Source organism: Rhinolophus sinicus, linkage group LG11 (genome assembly GCF_036562045.2).
Source record: "Rhinolophus sinicus isolate RSC01 linkage group LG11, ASM3656204v1, whole genome shotgun sequence".
Classification (NCBI taxonomy): domain Eukaryota; kingdom Metazoa; phylum Chordata; class Mammalia; order Chiroptera; family Rhinolophidae; genus Rhinolophus; species Rhinolophus sinicus.
This window is the reverse complement of record NC_133760.1, coordinates 13805861-13828670: the sequence shown is the minus strand read 5'-3', so window position 1 is coordinate 13828670 and position 22810 is coordinate 13805861. Positions and strand designations below refer to the sequence as shown.

The window sequence follows — 22810 nt, the reverse complement described above, 5'->3', positions numbered from 1 at the left end:
CCTAACATCCCCATGTTTGTATAGAAAGTCTTTAATAGTACTGTCTCTCAAGTACTAAGCAGTTATTTTGTACCAAATACTTTTCATATATCATTCTCAATCTTCATAATGATCATAAGAGTTAGTTAGCATTCCTGTTGTATAGACAGAATTGAGGGCTCAGAAAGATAAAGTAATTTGTCCAAGAAAACAAAGCTTGTAATTAACTGGGTATGAGTTCAAAACTCACAAAGTTGACTCTTGTACCTCTGATCTTTCAATAGCAATACACTGCCTCCCATTCATTCTCTTTCAACCTACAAATGGTCTTCCTATCAGCTGGTCAGCACTACTGTAGTGCTTGTGCACCTGTTAAGTTCTTTTTTCCTAAGGTCAACGTCACAGAATTCCAAGGCAAATCGTATTTTCATCAAACCCCAAACATATATCTAGCCACAGAAGAATCCTACCTATGTACCATTCATGCTAGAGTCATTCAACATTTGACTTTTCTTAAGGTATTCTCCCATCTGGATTGCCACCCTCTGTTTCTTTATCATTTGTTAAAGAGACCCTTGGCCTCCAGTTACTGAATCTAGACAAGTGCTGTCAAATAGAACTTTATGCAATGATGGAAATGTCCTATATTTGTCTTATATTTCCCGTATGGTAGCCACTAGCCACATTTGGCTGTTGAACACTAGAAATATGAATAGTGCCAACTGAATTTGAATTTTTATTTAATTTCAATTATGTTAAATTTAAATAGATACATATGCTACTGGCTACTATAGTGGACAATACAGATATAACCAGAGGCTGACAAACTTTCTTAAAGGGTCAGATTGTAAATATTTTAGGCTTGTAGTTAATGTGATCTCTGTTGCAGCTACTCACTTCTACCATTGTAGCTCAAAAGCAGACATAGATACAAACTCGTACATAAATGAGTAAGGTGGCTGTGTTCCAATAAAACTTAAAAAAATTGTTGTAGTGCTGCAGGACATCGTTTGCCAACCCCTTTGAATTTTCCCTTTGACATATTCATTTAATGCTGATAACTCTGTTAAATAGGTATGATCATTTATCTTACTTTACAGTTCATGCTGTGGCATGTTTTTATATGTGGCGTGTGTATGTGAGACAGAGAGAGAGAGAAAATTAATCCTATAACAAAGGAGATAAGACTAAGGCATCTGTATATTTAGCAAGCTCCCCTAAGTAATTCTGATCTATAACAGTGTTTGGAAACCAATGGCTTACTTACTGCCCTCATCTTACTATGTGGTGTTTCTTCACTCTTCTAGTCCATTTTTAAAAAAATCCTTTTTAAAAAGTTTCATTCTTCCATTTTAATTGAAGTTTTATTTCTCCCAAACAAGGAAAATGTGAGTGATTGCTTTCATATTTTCTTTCAGTCCTCGGATCAAGATGTGAGACCAAGAAATTATTTCTGAAGAAGGAAATTTGCGAAATAGAGTCAGCCCAGTGGGAGATAATGGGAAGACTTACAAGACATGACCTTCAGTGCTCTAGTTTCAGAGGTGATTGGAAATGTAATGGCCAGTTTGAGAAACAACATGACTCTCAGGAGGGACATTTCAGTCAACCAACATATACCCATGAAGGCATGCCCACTTTTGGTCAGCATCCATCCTTTACATTACAACAAATCATTCATAATAAAGAGACATACTGTGCAACTAAGGAATATAGGAAAACCTTCAGACATGACTCACAGCTTACTACACATCAGATAATTCATACCATTGAGAAACCCCATGAATGTAAGGAATGTGGAAAGACCTTTAGACATCCTTCAAGACTCAGTCATCATCAGAAAATTCATACTGGCAAGAAACCCTTTGAATGTAAGGAATGTGGAAAAACCTTTATTTGTGGCTCCGACCTCACTCGACATCAGAGAATTCACACTGGTGAGAAACCCTATGAATGTAAAGAATGTGGGAAAGCCTTTAGTAGTGGCTCAAACTTCACTCGACATCAGAGAATTCACACTGGTGAGAAGCCCTATGAATGTAAAGAATGTGGGAAAGCCTTTAGTAGTGGCTCAAACTTTACTCAACATCAGAGAATTCATACGGGGGAGAAACCCTATGAATGTAAGGAATGTGGCAATGCCTTTAGTCAGAGTTCACAACTTATTAAACATCAGAGAATCCATACAGGTGAGAAACCCTATGAATGTAAGGAATGTGAAAAGGCTTTCCGTTCTGGTTCAGACCTTACTCGACACCAGAGAATTCATACTGGTGAGAAGCCCTATGAATGTAAGATATGTGGGAAAGCCTATTCTCAGAGTTCACAACTTATTAGCCATCATAGAATTCATACTGGTGAGAAACCTTATGATTATAGGGAATGTGGGAAGACCTTTAATTATGGCTCACAGCTTATTCAACATCAAAATTTGTACTGGTGATAATCCATAGAATATATGAAATGTGTGGGAAGACTTTTTACAGTTTAAACCTATTCAACGTCAGAGAATTTATCTTAATCCTCTAACTAAAATAATGTAGAAACATTTTATTTGTTGTCTGCAGCTTATTCATCATGAGAAAAATGCAGGAAAAACACCCGATGAGTAGAATACATTTTGGAAGCCCTTTAGTAAAATTTGTATTTCTCTTGACATCAGAGAATTCAACCTAGCAAATATTGAAAATGATAGAACTGATACCTTTCTAACCTTAAACATCAGAGTATTCATGCTGAAATGTAATTCTTTTGTTCAGTCTAAAGAAATTAGTAAACTGTTGGTATAAAAAGAATAGAAATGAACCTGGTTGAGACAGTAACTGAAAAGGATGCCCAGTGCCCCGTTCCAGCTAACTGATGCTGTGAGGAAAGTCAGGCCCTGTTTGCCAGCTCTTCTGACTTCCAGATAACCCAGAAATCTACATTTTTCTTTTTTAAGTGTGTGATGGCTCTTGATTTTTAAATGGCAGCTCAAATTTAAATTTTTTAAAAAAAGACCAAAGAGGATATATCAACTCTGCAAGTATCAAGTGGCCCATGCGTTACTTTTGTTCTGGACACTAGAGCAGTGAGTGTGCAAAAGGCTTTCAAGAGGAGTTTTTAATAATGGAGTGCAAAGCCCTTGGCCCCAAGGAAATTTAAGGAGAGGGGAGTACAACACAAGGTAATTTATCCAGAATTTCTTAGATGTGAACAGTTTTAGATTAAAAATGTTTCCAGAGATAAAGTAGCTAAACTACAAGTATAAAGCTTTTTTAAGAATGGACTTGATTCAGCTCTAGTATTTTTCACATGAAGTTTCTTATTTATTCTAAGCATTATGCCAGTGAAATAGAATATACAGTCATGTACCACTTAACAGGGATATGTTGTGAGAAATGCATAGTTAGGCAATTTCGTTGTTGTGCGAACATCATAGAATGTACTCACACAGACCTAATTGGTATTGCCTACCACACATCTAGGTTGTACTCGTATGGTATACCACTGTTGTATATGCAGTTCGTTGTTGACTAAAACATTATGCGACGCATGACTGTTATATATGTTATATAACCCATTCTTGATATATATTATATATATACATATATATGTGTGTGTATGTGTGTGTATATATGTGTATATACACATATAATATATATAGATGTATATATACACAGAGGGTGCCAAAAAATGCATACACATTTTAAGAAAGGAAAAAACTGTATTAATATATACTGATAACAAATGATGAATACAAGTCACATTTGACTTCTGCAATTACAACAGGTACTCAAAGTGGTTACCATCAGCATCCAGACACTTCTGATTACGGCGAACTACTGCTTGAGCAACGTTGACCAAAGTGTTAACATCTCTTAAAATGTGTATACATTTTTTTGGCACCCCCTGTTATATACACACAACTGAAAATGAAAAAATAAGGAGTTAAACTCTGAAGAGAAAAAAATAGCCAGGCCATTGCAATTTTGCATTAGCGGCAAATGTGTTACTGGAATTAAGTATTGTGTTCTAGACCAAGGATTAGCAAACTGTCCATAAAGGACCAGATAGCATATATTTTAGCCTTTGTGGGCCATACTATTTCTGTTGCAACTGCTCAACTGCCATGATCGTATAGAAGCCTACTAAAAGTCCTGGATTAAGAAATCCTGAACATTTTTAAAAAAATGTTCCACAGTTTAGGTTTAGGTTAGTGTTTTCAGACAGACCTTTTCTGTGCCTCAATTTTCATGGTCATCAAGCAGCTTCCTACATTGATTGGATGGATACCATTCTGTAGAAGGAAAAAGCATATATCCAAAGTTACTGCAGGTCTGTCCTATCATTCCCTGTGCCCTTTTTTCTTAGATAACCATGTTAGGGGTTTTTGTTTGTTTATTTTTAACATTATTTTTTACAGACATTTCATAATCAATTTGAGAAAAAAAGTGAGCAAAATATCTGTAAGTGGGAGGATTAGCAAAGATAGGCTATTTCGTTCTGTTTTGCATTACTCTCAAAATGAAAATTGCTAAATGAAGTTTTATATCCTTTCTTAGTATAAGTCATTAAGTTTGTCATCTAAAATTACAGAAATAATGCATTTGCATCCAAACCAATGAAACAGTGTCAGTAAGTTTTTAAAAATCAGTATCTCTGTCCCCTCCTTTATTTACTTTTCCCCTCTGTCCATTTTCTTCTGAGTAATTTTTGAACCTTGTGTTTATCCCCCATGTTTCTTTGTCCTTAAATGTTAACAAATTATTATAGTATATTTTTACAAAAAATAAATGATATTTTATACATGTTTCTTTAATTTGCTGTTTTAAATTTGTCTGTACATTTTGGATTTCCCTTCAAGTCAATACATGATGATTTAATGGTTATGGTATATTTCACAGTATGCTTGTACCAATACCAATTCAACTACCCCCCATTTGTGATATTTTAAATTGTTTCCTCTTTGAGATTTAAAAGTAGTACTGCAATAAACATTCTTATATTCTTGTCTATTTATTTTATTTTTATAAAATAGGTTTTTCCAAAACATTTCCAGTGTTTTCTGTTTCTTAGGAAGATCTTACAGAAAATTTCAGAGGGTAAGAGGATAAAGGAAAAGAGTGCAATTTTTTATATATGTACCGTGTTTCCCCGAAAAGAAGACCTAGCCAGACAATCATCTTTAATGTATCTTTTGGAGCAAAAATAAATATAAGCTCTGGTCTTATTTTACTATAATATAAGACTGGGTCTTTAATATAATATAATATAATATAATATAATATAATATAATATAATATAATATAATATAATATATAAGACTGGGTCTTATATTAATTTTTACTCCAAAAGACACATTAGAGCTGATTGTCCAGCTAGGTCTTATTTTCGGGGAAACAGGGTAGTTATATGAGTGTGTTATATACACATCGATTTAATATTTTAATTCATCTGGAATTAATTGTGTATGGTGTGATACAGGATGTCAGCTTTATTTCCATGCGAAAATAAACCCAATTATGCCAGAACCATCATATATTAAATGGTCATCCTCAGATCTATTTCTCAGCAATGTTTGACTTAAACAATTTCCAGCAACTTGTTACTTGGAAATAACGATATATATATTATTAATACATAGTTTTTATTCGGAAATAGAGACTAATGTTTCTTCATTAGAATTTTACCCAGTTTCAATAAACTCATTGAGATTGTATTTTGAAAGTTAATATATTTTAGAGTATCCCAAAATAAATTCCCAATTGACATCGAGTAGCTATTCATTAATACATGTATGTTTTGAAATTTCTTTGACAACTCTTCATCCTCCTTACTCTCTAATCTTTATAATATAATGCTTTACAATACTTAAAATATGCTAGTAATATCTGAAAATTTAATATCTTTTATTAGGGTATAGATTATAATGTATTAGATTCTTTTGATCTTTTGTAATCTGCAGATAAAGTCATATATCCATCTCAGTATTTAAACCTATTTAACTTTCTTGTCATATTTCATGTTACAGACCTGATGACAGTGGGTGTTGGACAGTACTTTTTCTTTTCACCATTTTTACAGACAGAATGGTTGGTTTTTGAGAATAATTTCTGCTTTCTATTTTCATCCCTACTCTTGTTTGTATGTAATAAGAGAAATGATATATTAATTTGATGCAATGGGTTAAAACACATCAATTACCTTCCTTTATTTGAGCCTGAATTTCTCATGTTCTCAGGCAGGCTGTGATTCTCTATGCCTACTCTGCTGCAGGCCTAGTCCTCTGCTTGTATGTATTCCAATATGTAGAGTTTAAATAGTATCAGGATGTGCATTTTAACTCCAGATTTCAGGCTACCTCTTTCAATAAAGCATTACCAACAGAAATGCTCTATTTCCCCCATTAGTCCAGAAATCAGAAGGTCAGAGTTATGATTATCACCCACAGATATTTCTGCTATAGCCACCTTTGTTGTATTTTCAATGTTAATGGAAACATATTGGTTACAGTCAACATGATTTACCTTTGTTAATTTGAGTAGATAAGGAAGTCACTAAAAGAATATTGAGTTGATCATAGAAAATCTGAGAGTGCTGAGGAACGAAGATAAAGAGCCAGGAACAATGCTTTCTTTGAGTGATGACACAGAACTTGTGTGGTGAGGTCACCACTGCAGCTGCTGGACATAGAATCCCCAGCTTATACTACTCACCCTATAGGTTCTGGACTCTTGATGTTCCTGCCACTGCCATCTGTGTATCCAGAGTTACCCATCACTCAAATGGAATCCCCACAGTCTGTTCCTTTGTGTCATCATCACCTTGCTGTTCTGAGATGAGTATGTTAGAGTGCCAAAGCCTAGCTTCTGGCCTGTGCATTAGCTTCTGGGAGACTGGTATGCATTTTCAGTTTAGTGAGAATCAACTTCTGCTTCTTAAAGATGCATGTTTCTAAAACTAGTGTTTTAATGAAGATTCCCTATTGTCATGGTCAAAATTTATAATTTAGCTAATCATCATTATTCCACCTTGGCTTCAAACTATCTGAGATCAGAATTAAGGGAAAGACCATTAAAAGTCAAATTGCATACTATTTTTATAAACTGAATGACTTTTAACATTGTGCTCAGGTAAGTGGGAATTGTAAAGAATCCATACTAAAGAATACAAGGAACTTTATTGTTCCACATAGGCTTGCAGTTAAAATTTACTTTGGAAAAAAAGATGTCCATGTAGTTCAGGTTATTATAGTATAATCAGTTGTATATGGAATCTACAGTGATAAATTATATTCCCTTATAATCCAGAAGGTTTAAATTCTTATTTAAAAAAAAAAAAATTTATGACAGGAACTTGAACTCTTGGATAAGATTAGTTTTTATCTTAGTTAAATTTAACTTTATGAAATAGGTTTCATGCTACATAAAATCTTAAGGAACTTATTTTTTCTTTTTAACATTAGGTTGCCAAGATTCATGATAGTTAAATATAATCCATTAATTTTGACTATAATATTCTATGGTATGAGCATATCAAAATTCATTCACCCACTTTTTTTTTGATACTTTAAATACAGTCCTTTAATTACTTGGGATTATTTCCCCCATATGTTCCTACATGAGGTCTGTCTTTATAGATTTGCCTGTTTTATTCATTTAATATAAGTGCAATCAGATAATATGTTGTCTTTGTATCTGGCTTCTTTCACATAGCATGTTTTCAAGATCCATCTATGTTGTAACGTGTCAGTACGTCATTCTTTTAATGGCTGAATAGTATCCTGTTGTATGGGTATGCCATATTTATCCATCCTTTAGTTGCTGGACATCTACGAGGTCAGACAATTAAGTTTGCAAACTCATCCTAGAAAAAGTGCTAACATACGTCATTGCTGAATATCACTATGGTCACCTTTTAAGTACTCCCCTTGAGAAGCTATGCATCATGCCAGTGCCTAGTCCACTCTTCAAAGCAATTTTGGAACTTTTTCTGGAATGGACATCAGAGCTGTCGTATTATGCTTGATGTCCTGAATGTCATCAAAATGTCTTCCTTTCAGTATTTCCTTTATCTTCGGGTAAAGAAGCCATTGGGGGCCAGATCAGGTGAGTAGGGAGAGTGTTCCAATACAGTTACTTGTTTACTGGCTAAAAACTCCTTCACAGACAGTGAGTATGAGCTGGTGCATTGTCATGATACAAGGGCCATAAATTGTTGGCGAAAAGCAGGTCGTCTTTTTCACGCAGCCTTTTCAGCATTTCCAAATAATAAACTTGGTAACTGTCCAGTTGGTACAAATTCATAATGAGTAATCCCTTTGGTATCAAAAAAAGGTTGGCAACATTGAGACAAGTTCGCAAACTTAATTGTCAGACCTCGTATACATTTTTTTCTTCTAGATACAATGCAATTATTTCATACTTAGTAGACTACAGTGTTGTGTAAACAACTTGTATATGCCCTGGGAAACCAGAATATTTGTGACTTGCTTTATTGCAGTATTCATTTTATTTCAGTGGTCTGGAACCAAACCTGCAATATCATTGTGCCTGTATTACAACCAATCATTGTGAAGAATAAACACTCATTGCTTTCTCACTATATAAGCTGCTTTATAACAATACACAACTGAGCCTCATTCTGTGTTTTGGTTTGGGTGCTCCTGGTTTGCCAACTGCCTTTTTGGTGTGTGCACAATAAACTTTTACTAATTACTACTTCCATGATTCCTTAGTTTTACTTCTGTTATTTTTGAATATTTGGTATATGCCTACCCCGGTGTTCTTCATCTTTTTAAATATTCTCTGCCTAATTTAAAAGAATTCATTTTAACTGACACTTTTGAGATATTTCTTCTCACTAACGATTAAAATTTATATATTATCAATATATTTTTCTTTTATCAACTGCTTATTCATATCCTTTTTACATTAATATGTTCAACTGTTTTTTATTGCTTTCTTTCATCACATTAAATCATATATGAATACATTGTTGTAAAGGTACAAATATATTTGCAATTTCTCACAGGCTCTGAAGTCGCTAAGAGAATGCCTTGAGCTGGCAGTCCTGAGGAGCACTTCACACTCAGAAGCCCACTTACTCATGGCAGCAGTACTGATGGAAAGTAAGTGTGATATTATGATTTATATGTGTGTGTGTGTGTGTGTGTGCATGTGTGTGTGTGTGTGGTCTTCCCTACTCTTTCTGACACAGAGCTCCTAAAATGCTTGGAATTTCCTTTGATGAGAGCAGTCAAGGTGTCTCTTCATATCTTAATGAGGTGACTTTTGAAACACCTAAGGATAGGGGGTTGGTTGCCAGGAAAACCAACCACATTATTAGGAGGTTGGGTTGGCACTTTCGGTCCCACCACCCTGACCTTTAGGAGGGGGGAGGAGCTGGAGATTGGTTCAATCACTAATGGCCAATGATTTGATCAATCATGCCTATGGAATGAAAACTCCATAAAACCCCAAAGCAAAAGGGTCTGAGAGCTTCTGAGTTGGTGAACATGTGGAGAGAAGCCCTCTCCCCATGCGTTTCCCCATATGTCTCTTCCTGAGTTATATCCTTTTATAATAAACCAGTAATCCAGTAAGTAAAATGTGTTTAACAAAAATTCAACTGAGTATATTTGAAGATTTAATTAGCTTTCTTCAATAATTCATGAATCAGGCAGCATCCAATCTAGCAAATAGAAAGGAGCTCCGAGGATCTGCAAAATGGAAGGTTTTTAAAGCAGCGAGGGATGGAACAGGGAAGTCATAAATGAATAAAGGAATTATTTCAGGCAAGGTCACCTCCCTTTGGGGGACAAAAGGGTCTATTTAGGCAGATTTCCTTACTGGTGCTGACCAGAAAATTGCAGACTGGTTAAGATTACATTCCTAGGGAAGGTTTAAACAAAAATTTTAACTTTCACAGCTGAAAGTATTTTTAAAAGAAAGGGTTTATTAGTCTATCACTAGCAAAAAAAGACTTGTCTTGAAGCATGGAGTCAAAACCATAAGCAACATGGCTAGGAAGAAAAGATAAACATGTCCATCCCAGAGTTTTGCAATTGTTTTTATACATCAAGTAGGGGGCAAAAAGATGTTAGCCATTCTGAAAAAATTTACATTAGCTATAGACAAAGAGGATGGGAGGAGGCTAAAAGGGGCAAGTTGTAGGATAGGTAGAGCAGAATCCACAACACTCTGGGGTTCTGGGGTTTGACGGCACCTGGCTATTCTCTCATTTTAGATAATCTCAGAAAAAGCCACCTGAAAATTAATTTTAAAATTCCAAAATACACTAAGGAATGTGAGCAGTCTTTTGTCAGAGCTGGCCCACAGCTATTAACAGGCTAACTGATCTCTTTCTCTCATCCTCTGGCTGCTGTAATTTTAATTTAGAACATCTCAGATTTTTTTTTTCTTGTCACTGCATTTAGGTGAGGTATTCAGCCTTGGTTTGGTGATGTCGGCTTAGCGCAAGTGACTTCATTTGGGGTCTGTTGTTTCTTTTTAACAAATTTTTCTGTGAGTTCTGTGAATTGCTATAGCAAATTAATCAAACTCAAGGAGGGGGTTGTTGGAACCTCTAATCTATAGCTGGTTGGTTAGAAGCACAGGTAATAAACTGGACTGGCAACTGGCATCTGAAGTGTGTGTGTGTTTAGGGGTGGGTGGCATCTTGTAGGACTGAGCCCTTAACCTGTGGGATTTGACACTGTCTCCAGGTAGACAGTGTTAACATTGGGTTGAATTTTAGGATACCCAGCTGGTGTCAGAGAATTGCTTGCTGGTGTGGGGATCCCCTCCCCCAAACACACACGTTGGAATTGGGTACAGAACCCTTTAATAAGCATATATGAGGTTTGGCCAATGCAGCAGCACCCTCCTTCCCTGGACAGGGACCCAGCAACCACATAGGCTTAAGCCAGCACTCCCGTAGTAATGCACTTGAGGATGGATGTACATAAACTACCAGCACTGCTTCCATAATTAGAACTCGTTTGCCCAGCTACTGCCCAGCTTTGGAAAAGCTATTCCCTGGGCCCCTTGTTTCCACCAGTGCGAATGGCACTGAGTGTCAAGGTTCTGTAAAGAAACAGAAGAGCTGGTCATTAGCAGGCAAGTCACACAGGAAGCACAGAAAAAATCAGAGACTGACTTCAAAGAAAATTCAGTATTGCCTGAAAAATTGCGCTATATTGCACCAATGGCTAGCCTTCATGCCATGAAGATAATATTCAAACAATGACACGCTGATCTAATTGCAGGTGATAGCTAGCAGGAGAGGAAACAATAGAAATGATCTTGAACTTAACAGAAAACACCATACTGTATAAAATCCTCATCAAAAACAAATATCATAAATGCATTTAAAGCAGTGTTCACAAGCCATGTAAAATTAAACTTTTTAACTGGCATTCCATAAAGAAAAGCTTTCCTTTTCTATTCCCTTTTCTTGTTTATGGATTTTTATTTATTTAATGGGTTACATCAATTACAGAAATTATTGATGGCTCAGGGAAAAGAATTATTTCAAGTAGTGTTTAAACACTCTAACTGTATAATTAAAAGGGATATACTCTAAAGCAGGAGCTGGCAAATTTTTTCTGTAAAATGCCAGACAGTGCATACAGTCGACCCTCATTATTTGTGGATATCAATATTTATAAACTTACTTGCTAAAATTTTCTTTTTTTTAAATTAAAGTTTATTGGGGTGACAATTGTTAGTAGTTACATAGATTTCAGGTGTACAATTCTGTATTACATCATCTATAAATCACATTGTGTGTTCATCACCCAGAGTCAGTTCTCCTTCCATTATCATATATTTGATCCCCTTTGCCCTCATCTACCACCCCCTTCCCCCCTTATCCTCTGGTAACCACTAAACTATTGTCTGTGTCTATGAGTTTTTGTTTCTCATTTGTTTGTCTTGTTCTTTTTTTGTTTTTGGTTTATATACCACTATCAGTGAAATCGTATAGTTCTCTGCTTTTTCTGTCTGACTTATTTCGCTTAGCATACTTGCTAAAATTTATTTGTAATCCCACAGTCAACACTTGTAGCACTTTTGCGGTCATTCGTGGACATGTAAAGAATGATAAAAAATGAGTCCCCTGACACACATGTCCTTAGCTGAACTCAAACAAGGCAACCCTCTGCCTTCTTGGCTCTGCTCTTATACTGTAAACAAGTGTCTTTTTCACAGTCTATTTAGTACCATGTTTTTGTGTTTTTTATTGGTGATTTTGCTATTTAAAATGTCCCCCAAGCATATTGCTAAAATGATGTCTAGTGTTCGTAGTGATGTCCTAGAGAAAATACGTGGTTAGATAAACTTCCGTCAGGCCTGTGTTATAGTGCTGTTGGTCATGAGTTCAATGTTAAAGAAATCAACAATATATAAAAAGTATCTTTAAATAGAAACACATAAAACAAGGTTACATATTGATTGGTTGATGAAAATGTGACCAGATGCTTGCAGAGGCAATGATTCACTAATTCAGTGATTGCTACAACTTTATAAAATGTATCTACTGTGAATAATGAGAATCAACTGTATTTTAGCCTCCACAGGGCATTCAGTCTACTGTAACTACTCAATTCTGCCCTTGTAGCTCAAATGCAGCCATAGACAACACATACAGGAGCATGGCTATGTTCCAATAAAACTTTGTAGGCACTGAAATTTGAAATGCGTAATTTTCACAACTCATATTATATTATTCTTTTGATGTTTTTTAACCATTTAAAAATATAGACACCATTCTTTACTCACTAGCTATACAACAGGTGGCAGGCCAGATTTGGCCAGAAGGCTATAGTTTGCCAATCCCTGGTTTAGCAGAACTACAATCTAAATTTTTATTTACTAGCATTATTGTTAGTAATAATATTGGCATTGCAATTTTTAACTATTTTATGTTGATTCTAGGCTAATGCAAATAAATAAATACATTAATATTACTAAGAACCAGGACTTCTAGAGAAAAGTTTGATTTTTTTTATTGGGGAAGGGGAACAGGACTTTATTGGGGAACAGTGTGTAGTTTCAGGACTTTTTTCCAAGTCAAGTTGTTGTCCTTTCAGTCTTAGTTGTGGAGGGTGCAGCTCAGCTTCAGGTCCAGTTGCGGTTGCTAGTTGCAGGGGGTGCAGCCCACCATCCCTTGCGGGACTTGAGGAGTTGAACCAGCAACCTTATTTATGGTTGAGAGTCCACTGGCCCATGTGGGAATCGAACCAGCAGCCTTCGGAGTTAGGAGCATGGAGCTCCAACCGCCTGAGCCACCGGGCCAGCCCCAAGAAAAGATTTTTAAAGAGGCAAAAATATAAAAGGTAAGAATAAAACCCAGTAATGTCAGCATGAACTCATGATTTGTCTTAAGTTTCTTGCCCTCCTTTAACAAAAAGAGTATGTGATCTAGAACCCAAGATATTTTACTCTCTTAATCCTGAATTGTCTGCTTTAGTCATACTGCATCTTTTATGTAAAAATGTTTTTTTTTTTAGTCTAGGGCTTCTTAAATCTTCCCAACAAAACCCCCTCAATAAGAAAGAGGGAAAGCCCAATCATGGGAATCTGGGGCAGAAGCAAATCAACTACTCCATCACAGGAATTCCCTTTGAAAACTTATTTTTAAAGTAATGTTTATTTACATTCTTCTCCACAATAAACCTGTGACTAAATGTAAAACAAATACATAATTATCCAGAAAAATTAGTTTTTTCCACCAAATTCTTCAATAAAGTTTATGCTTCTTGAAGATGCAGCATTCCTTTTTTTCAGAGTTGAGGAGAGTGAGGTTCTTGGTCATATCAATCATCCGGGTGGCCACCTCGTCACAATCCCACAGGAACACACCGGAAGCGCACATACTCGCTACACAATCAGTTGTGCTGTTTCTCACACACACTGAGTGGCTTTTTGCAGGCAAGGCCCAAGGAAAACAAATCTCTCAAAACCGCGCCACATAAATGTAGAGTCACAGAAACACAATCTCATGCACTCACAGTCAATCCCATGCACTCACAGGCCCCCACAACATTCTCAGTCCTACATAGCTCGACACACAATTCCAGTCATAAAATCTCCTTCACAAGCCACATTCTGGTCCCCGCAATCGCTACATCACAAACAAACCAGCCACATCCAGTGACAAAATCGCAACCAGAACCACTTCAAAGACCGACACACAGCGCCGTCCCTGGTCACAGAACTGCCAGCTGGCTCCACGGAGTCACACCTTCGCACATTGTCCTTAAAAGCGCTTGCGGCTACGTTCTCAGGACAAAGCCGGGAAGCCCGCCCTAGGTGGGGCGCTGCTGGATCTTTGAGTCTCAACCAGCGGGCGGAACTGATGCTCCACCCCCTGGGGCTCGCCGCGCCTGCGCTCTTAGTGCGTGCAGTCGGCGCTCCCAACAAACCCTGCGCGCGGCCCATTAGACCCCCCGGGCTGTCGCCCCCTCGCTTCCACTGGGCGTCACGGTGAAACGGGGTGGGAGCCCTAGGTGAGCAGTCCTGGCACTGAGCGTTGGTTTCGGTCATCTGTCGGGAAGGCGTTGCGGCCCAAGGATGAGGAAAGGAAAGGTGCTGCACCACCGCGGAGCGTTGGGAGCCCCGCACCTCAGACCCGAGTGTGCGTAAGAACCGCGGTCGTGTGTGTGTCGGCGTGACGGGGCCGGGGTGTGGCATCGGGACTCTGCGGTTGTGAGGCCGGGACTAGTGGGTGATGGTGTTTGTGTGAATGAATTGGGTGCAGAGCCTCTTGTGTGACTGAAGGTGGAGGTGGCCTGTGTGGCTGCGACCCTAGCGTCAACAGCTGAACCTTCTGCCCTCTAGCCTCCTGGGCCCAGCCTCAGAGAAATTGCCGCCTAGTAAGAGATATCTGAGCGCCAGTGAAAAGACTCCCAGAAAAAAAGGCTCAGACCTGATCTTGGGATAAGGATGTTAGAACTGAACGTGCCTCACCCCGGGCTGGCTTCTGGGCGTCCTCCCGTCGCACTTCAGCTTCAGGAGCGCGCGGACACACAGGTGAGCACACAGCTCTTAGGTGTTCAGCTGCAGGTTTCAGAAACACGGAGTTCCCTCCGGGAAAGTGCAGTGAAGTCGGATTCCAGTCCCACACATCCGTAACCTTTCTCTAAGTGTCAACAGTACTCTCCCTCTTACTTAACTCTGGATTTGTGTGGATGGCAGTTGGTGGGGACAGGTGTGGTCGTGATGTGCCCTAATTTAGCCAAGCTGGGCTGGGCTCCAAGAAAAGTCTGTTGGTTTAAGATTCCCTTCTTCGCCAGTCCTGTCAAACTCTTCTGAGGAAAAGGGCTCAGAGTGGGAGGAGGAGGAATGAATTGCTATTGCCCTTTTAAAAGTCAAGGTCAAAGCGAGGGAAATATATTTTTATTTTTTAGGACATGGGAACATTTGCTTCCTTTTCCTTAAATGACCTGTCCATTGAACTGATACCTAGGCCCCTTCCCTAGTGCTTATATGCGCGTGTTCATTTGGTACATACTTCCCGTTACTTCTGAGAGCTTTGTTTTTATAACTATGTCTAAAGCTCTTAGAACAGTGCCTGATACTTCATAAGTACTTAATAAACATTAGGTATTTGTTATATGGTAACTTTGGGTAATTCCCCATACACTCAAATAGATCAGGAAAATGAAAATACCAAGCTAATTGTGTTGAGCATTTACTAAGTTTAAAACATGAAATGCTCAAATGATCTAGAACAGGAATTCTTAACCAGAGGTAATTTAAATCTATTTGGGGCTTTTAGGAAACCAGGAACCCCTTCAAATTGTATGTAAAATTGTATATATTTCTTAATTGCCATTTTTCTGGGGAGGAAGTCCATAATTTAATGAGGTTATCAAACATGACCCAGAAAGATTCAGATCCATTGCCCTGGAATCAAAGACTGTAATATCTGAGAATGTTCTTTGAGTGAGCTTGTATAAATTAGTGCCTAGCAATAGGAAATTATTTAATAAATCACATTCCATATGATATAGCTTTAGGCCATTAATATTATGTGAATCATGAGAAGGAAAAGAAGAAAATGATCAATTTTGAGCAATAGTCATAGTTTTGAAAAAGATGACTCAATAAATTTTTAATTATGTATGAATCCCTTTTAATAAACTAATGATTTGTAAGACATTTTGCAAGGACTATATCTAATATAAAACTTTAGTTATTCAGTGAAGAAAGGAAAAAATAAAACATCTATTGTGTACCAAATACTGTTCTGTCTACTTTGGTATACTCCTACTAAACTTGGGAATGCTGCTTACCTTAATTGTATTCAGTCACAAAAGAAAGAGAAGATATCTCATCATTTTGATGAAGAACAGTAAAAGGACTGATAAGTGTTATTTATTTTTGCCATGCTGATTTTTTTTTTGCAGAATCCCCTCGTGTCACAGGCCTATAGACTCACATTTCTCTTAACAACTAGAAGGTACTCCCTCTCCCCAACTGTGTTTTTTATTTGTATGGAAATAATTTAATTTTTGTTTCTGATGATAAAATTAATGTATGTTTATTATTAAAAAAAAGAGAGAGATCTAAGGAACTTATAAAGAAGCACATTTAAATTACAGTCCCATCATCCAGATTTAATGACTATTGCTATTTTGATGTTTGTTTTTCCAAATATTTTTTCTGTGCACTGTGTACATGTTTGTTTTGAAAAATAGAATCACAAAAATTGATTATTTAAGGAGATTCTTAAACACTTTAACAAAGGAATCCAGTACAGTCATTAAGATTTATTATATTGGTATGCCTGTACAGAGTAAAAGGGAGTACAGTGGTTCCCCTCTAGTTTGAAACCTTTCAAGAATTTACACCTTTTAGGATTATGAAGACATTGATTAAAGGAATTACCAGGACAACAAATTATGAGGTAAGGTATCCCTTCAGAATTAGAGACTTTTTTTTAGGGGTTCAAGATTACTCCTAAATACAGATTTATAATAACAGGAAAAAAGTGGTAGTAGTGATAAATATGCAGACATAATGTACAGAAGAACTTGATCAAACATTTTTAATACGTTCATTATGACACCTTATCAAATCAATGATGTCAAGTAGTGTCTCTTTAGAACTGCTAAGGATGGAGAATAAGAGGGGCCTTGCTCTTCTTGATTTTTGTGAATCTTTTTTCCTAATATTATTAAAGAAAAATTACATTCTTATGCTTAGTTCTAAAATTTATTAATGTTGTAGGAAAGAGCAGTCTTTAAAATTTCAAAAAATTTGCTGTAAGAAAAAAGATGGCATCCTAGTATTAAAATACTGAAGAAAACTATTAAAGATAGCCTTCAAAAATTAAAAAATTTTAAATTAAAAATTATTAAAGAGAATTTTCTTTAATAAATAGAATAAGGCGCATGTAATTTTTTCATTTTATTAAGTGCTTAATATGTATTATATTACTTACCCTTCACAATATTCCTATAAGATAGAAACTGTTATTATTCTCCCCATAGGTTTATCTATGTGGAAGCAGGCATTGAAAATTAAGTAACATGTCCAAAGTCTCCTAGTTGATAACTGCCAGAGCTTAGATTCATATCCTGGATCTTGACAACAAAGCCTGTGCTCTTCATGTTTGAGAGTCAACTGCCTCTCAACATTGTGCATGTTCTTTTTAGTCTGTCATACTTGTCAATTTATTGTGAATATCTTCTTTCAGTATCATTATTATTAATTGCATAATATGCCATCATAAAGGAACAATGTTTAGGCTTGTTTATGTTAGGTATTCTGACTTGTGGTTATAAGTTATTCTTTGATGAACTTCCTTACATCACTCTTTGTGTACTTTTACAAATATTTTCTAAGGATAAATTCCAAGAAACGGAATTTCTAGATTGACTTATCAAGCATTTATACATATGCCAGATCCTGTGCTAGTACTTGGGGAAAATACAGTGACTAAAATGATATGGTTGTTATCCTTAAGTTGTTTACTATCTATCAAGGTGGATAGATCTCTATTGGAGTAGGACTAAGGTAAGTGTGATAAAAGTCTTTGAAGAAGTCAGATGGCATGGCTTGGGAGTTCCTGAGGAGACATCTGATTATACAGCATGCACTGTCAGATTATGACCAAGTAATACCAAACCCATGGGATTTCTGTGGAGGTAAATGAATTTTCTGTAATAAGCTTTATGCCTCACAGTTTTTATTTTCGTGATATTGATGCAAACAAAGTGAGACAAGCAGGACAAGAAGAGTCAGGAGCTCTTTGGAAGTCATCAAGGCTAAAATGAGTGGTTCAGAAGCAAGATAAATGCATCAGTCAAGTTACGAATGGCAACAGCACTGAAACAAGGCACTGGTTGCGGATGTTCAAACCTTTTCTAGGCAAAACTCCAACATACACGAACAAACTTATGAATCAGAGAGTTGGTTCAGATATTGGGAGCTGAAATAAATAAAAACCTAGCAGCTTTTTTCTCCAAGTTCAAGGGATGACTGCTTCAAAAAGCAAGTCTAACTTACTTGAAGAAAAGCTTCCTGTTTGAAAAATTTTAAAAATATACTTTAGGAGTATATATGACCATATAAAATTATGAAATAAATGTAAGCAAAAAAAGAAGAAAATTAAGATTGCAATCTGGAAATAAGCAATTTTTGCAGATATTTTTCTATCTGTTAATGCCTTTTTATGCTGATATATCTATGTATACTTTACAAATGTAGTCATAGTGTCCGTTTTATTTTATTTTTCTAGAGACTACCTATCTTGAATATTTCTTTTTTGAAGTTCAGCACTTACACGCGCACACACACGTGGATACGTGATAATTTAATCTATTTTCTACTGAAGGACATTTAGGTTCTTTCCAGCTTTTTTCCATTAATGAATAATGTCTATCTCTTACATCTTCATGGACATATACAATTATTTTCTTTAATCCCAAAAGTAGAATTTCTGAGTCAAAGGGTTTGCATGGTTTAAGTGTTTCTTGTACATACTTTTAAATTTGCATCCTCTGCAGGTTAGAATGTTCATTTCCTCACAAACTTGCTAACATGGGCATCAATACTCTTAAAGTGAGAATATCTTTTGGTGATTTGATGTATTTCTGTTTTTTTACTGAGTCATGCATGCTCATGTTTCTCTCACTGGAACTAGAGATCTGAGTTTCAGAGGCAAGAGCTATAGTTGAATGAGAGCTGACTTTGTGGTTAGAAAAAATAAGGATTCCAAATCCGCTTTGCTACTTAATAACTGAATTTCTGCAAGTAATTTCACTTCTTTTAGTATTAATTTTCTGATCCACTGCATGAATGGGATAATTATTATACTATATAGTAATCCTGAGTGTAGTTAATGTATATAAAACAATCACATGAAAGTTCTTGATAAATAGATACATTATTATTTACCTGCTGAAAGTATGAACCCACATCTCTTTAACCTAGGTTGTAAGAAAGAGAATGGCAAATGAAGTCATGCAGGAAAGCAATGTGGATGATTCTGATTGAAAATAGTGAGGAGCCCAGAAGATTCTGGAAGTTAATGCCCTGGCTGCAGGTAGGCAGGGCTGCCAGTGCAACAGTTTGACAGTGGGAATGACTGCTAGGGTGGGTCTTTATGAATTTCTTTGTATCAAATGGATCTAGTAAGCAAAGCTTTGAAAGAGATTCTACTTTAGATGATGTGGCACCTTAGCAGCCCTGGAATTTACAAGTAAGGATTAGGTTTGTCCAGACTCCCTCAAATCTGTGTGTGTGTGTGTGTGTGTCTGGTGGGGAGGTCAATGGAGGGGAAAAGACATATTAAATTGAGTTATTTAGGGAGTTCTGAGGCTTATTTGATCTCATGGCCTCCTTTTCCTTCCCCTAGCTCTGTCCTCTGTGAACTCTGGTTCTCCAGGCAAGTAAACCCCAAGGAGTACTGACCAGTTCTTGAATTTGTAAACCATGGCCCATGTAAGTTACTCTTTCTTTCTCCTGGAAATACTGTCATGTTAAGGTCCTATGAACATTTCTTTATCCTGAAACTTCCTACCTATCAGAGCCTCATCTTTGGAACCTTCTTCCAGTTCCTCTAAATCCATTGAGGGATGAGACTAAATGGTACAATGCCTATCCTATGAATCCTCTTTTTTCCAGTCATTGTCCATGTATTCATTGAATGTCATTCAGCATCAATTGTATGTGTTCGGTCTCCTGTTAAGAGATGCAGTGGAACAGAAATGAAATCCCTTGAAGGAAATGTTTGACTATCTCTTGTGAGTTGATGAAAGAGGATAGGCCCATTTGACTACTCATGGGAAAACTCTGAACTTTTCCAGATTTGAGTTTTCCAAGTATATGAGATAAGATTTGCTATTGGCTGGCCTCAGCTTCAGTATATGGTGAGATCTCATGCTTTGTGAAGCTTTAAGGACTGGGTAAGGATGTGGTTCAGTCTTGGTGCAGAGAGATCAGGAATTTTCTCTGGGAATGCCTATGAGTTGTAAATCAGGAACAGGGTTCCATTTGTAGTTGAACAGGATGTGCTTGTCTAAAATGACATCTTTGTGATTGTGGATCACCAGTATCCAGAATCTACATCAGTATCTCAGGAACAAGGAATGTGTGCAGTGAGGGATGGAAAATGATAGTAGGTAAGATTATATAGACACATAAATAGTTGTAGACCCTCAGAATTGAGGAGGACCTTAAAAATTTTGTGTAGACCAAAAATATGTAAGTAGAGATGAATGATTAAGTCTCATATATCCATTACATAGACTATTACACAACCATTTTTTAAGTTTATTAAACAATCTGTCATAAATGGGAGAATGCTTATGATATGATCTGATTCAATGCTGAACTTGGAAGAAATTCTTTAATTGCGTTCAGATCCTTTTCTAACAGATATTGTAGGGAAACTTTTTTTTTTTTTTTTTTTTTAACAGTCTGTTCTTGAAGGGGAAAAGATGGAAGAACTCACATTTCTTGAGAATTCATGGGGGAGATACATAGCAGGCAGAAGGCTTATATATAGTATTTAATTGGAGAAGATTGTTTTTTCTCTTTCCCAGACATGTTTGGATAGTTAACATATGCCAGAGTATGTAAGAGGCTGTATCTATAGCAACAGAATTCTTCCAGAACACAGAGGCATGCTGCTTTAGGCACTATCATTTCCTAACTCACTACGTTTGAGGCTTCCGGCCCAAGCCTTGCTTGGTCCATTTCTTGCAGTATCTCTTCCATCTTTTCTCCTTCCATCTTAAAACAAATTTCCTTTAATTTTAATTGTATTATGTGGTTTGTCATTTCAGGGATCAGTGATGTTCAGTGACGTGTCTGTAGTGTTCTCTCAGGAGGAGTGGAACTACCTGGACTTGGAACAAAGGGACTTGTACAGAGATGTGATGTTGGAGAACTACAATAACTTGGTCTCATTGGGTAAGGTTACCTGTTTCTAGTTATATAGACTCTGTTCTCTGTAATAATTGGCTTTCTTTGGAAATTTCAGCAATATCTTTGAAGAAATTATCTAAATTTCTGCTCTCTGTTTTCAAGAGAATGGTTTGAGCTATATTTGTTTGAAAGTGAGTGCCTCTATTAAGCATATTCATCTTTCCCATCTTTAAGTGGCCTTCAGGTCTTCCTTAATGATGAAAGGGTTGGATTTGAAATCTGGGTGATTTATAGCTCTATGAGTGTTAAAGAAATCAGGTTTCACTTTGTGTTTGAACTTAGAATTTCTATAGGTATTTTGTTATTTGTTCATATACCTGTAAGGAAAATAGCTATACCTAAATTCTTGGGTTTTCTTTGGCTATCAAAAGAACACATAATTTTTGTAGTGATAAGTTGGATCAACCCATTTATTTCCAATTTAAAAGAACTCATTCCTTTTGTTTTTAAACAAACATATTCACTTTTACCTACTTTTATGATTGAAAGTTAAATATCCAAGAATTTTGTATTTAACATTGCAGGAATAGCCTAAGAAAAAACAGTCAATGCCTCAGGAAACTTCTTGTTTTACTCTCAGCAAAATAACAATAAATAATAGCTAATAAAATATGTACAGCACTTAGTATATATTGTAGTCAGTGTTTAGATACAGATGTAAATTAATGTAACCACAGCAATCGTGTCAAATAGATAACTATTATTATCCTTATTTTATAGATGAGGAAAATAAAGCATAGAAGTAAATTGTGCAAGGTCACACAACTAGGATGTGGGAGAGGGGAGATTTGAACACAGGCATTCTGTGCTCTCAACTACTATTGCCTCTCGAGAAAGAGTACTTGTATGAATATAAATTAAAATTTAAAAATATTTTCCCTCCCTCTCTAATATGTTTATAATATAACCTTAATGTGAAATTTTTTAAACCATCTTGCCCTTCTTCATTATAAAGGCTTTAACAATTACCATTTGACTTAGAGTTTATTAAAAAGGTTAACCAAGACTGAGGTAATTTTGAATTTATTTTTTATTTTCATATCTCCTTACATTTCTTTTCTTTTGACCAGGATGCTTCATTTCTAAACCAGATGTGATTTCCTTATTGGAGCAAGGAAAAGAGCCCTGGAAAGTTGTGAGGAAAGAAAGAAGACGATATCCAGGTGAGTGAGGGCCAATTGGGCAGGGGAAGCCATCATCAGAGAAAACTGCCCAACTCCTTAGGGAAGAGGTATACCCTTTTGATGATGTTTAGAAGCCTTCTTTAAAGGTCCATGGCCTCAGGAGAAAAGGTCTGAGACCTGGGGAGCAAATTAAGGTCTTAGCTGGGGATACCAATAGAACTACTTCTGTATCTCATTTACCACTCTTCTTTTTTTGTTATCGTTTTTGTTTTTGATTTTTTG

The 22810-nt window shown here is 36.4% G+C and overlaps 1 protein-coding gene across 12 annotated transcripts in view; it reads left to right on the top strand.

The window, feature by feature from the left end:
- ZFP82 (ZFP82 zinc finger protein) overlaps positions 1–22810 on the top strand; it is a 63032-nt gene that overhangs the window by 27686 nt on the left and 12536 nt on the right. For 5 of the 12 annotated variants that reach the window (XM_074315789.1, XM_074315787.1, XM_019749881.2 and 2 more), the window contains one exon: positions 1398–4780. In XM_074315789.1, the coding sequence (XP_074171890.1) occupies positions 1398–2422 (1025 nt within the window). In that variant the 3' untranslated portion in view covers positions 2423–4780. The other 7 variants (XM_074315791.1, XM_074315783.1, XM_074315782.1 and 4 more) reach the window with 7 other exon arrangements.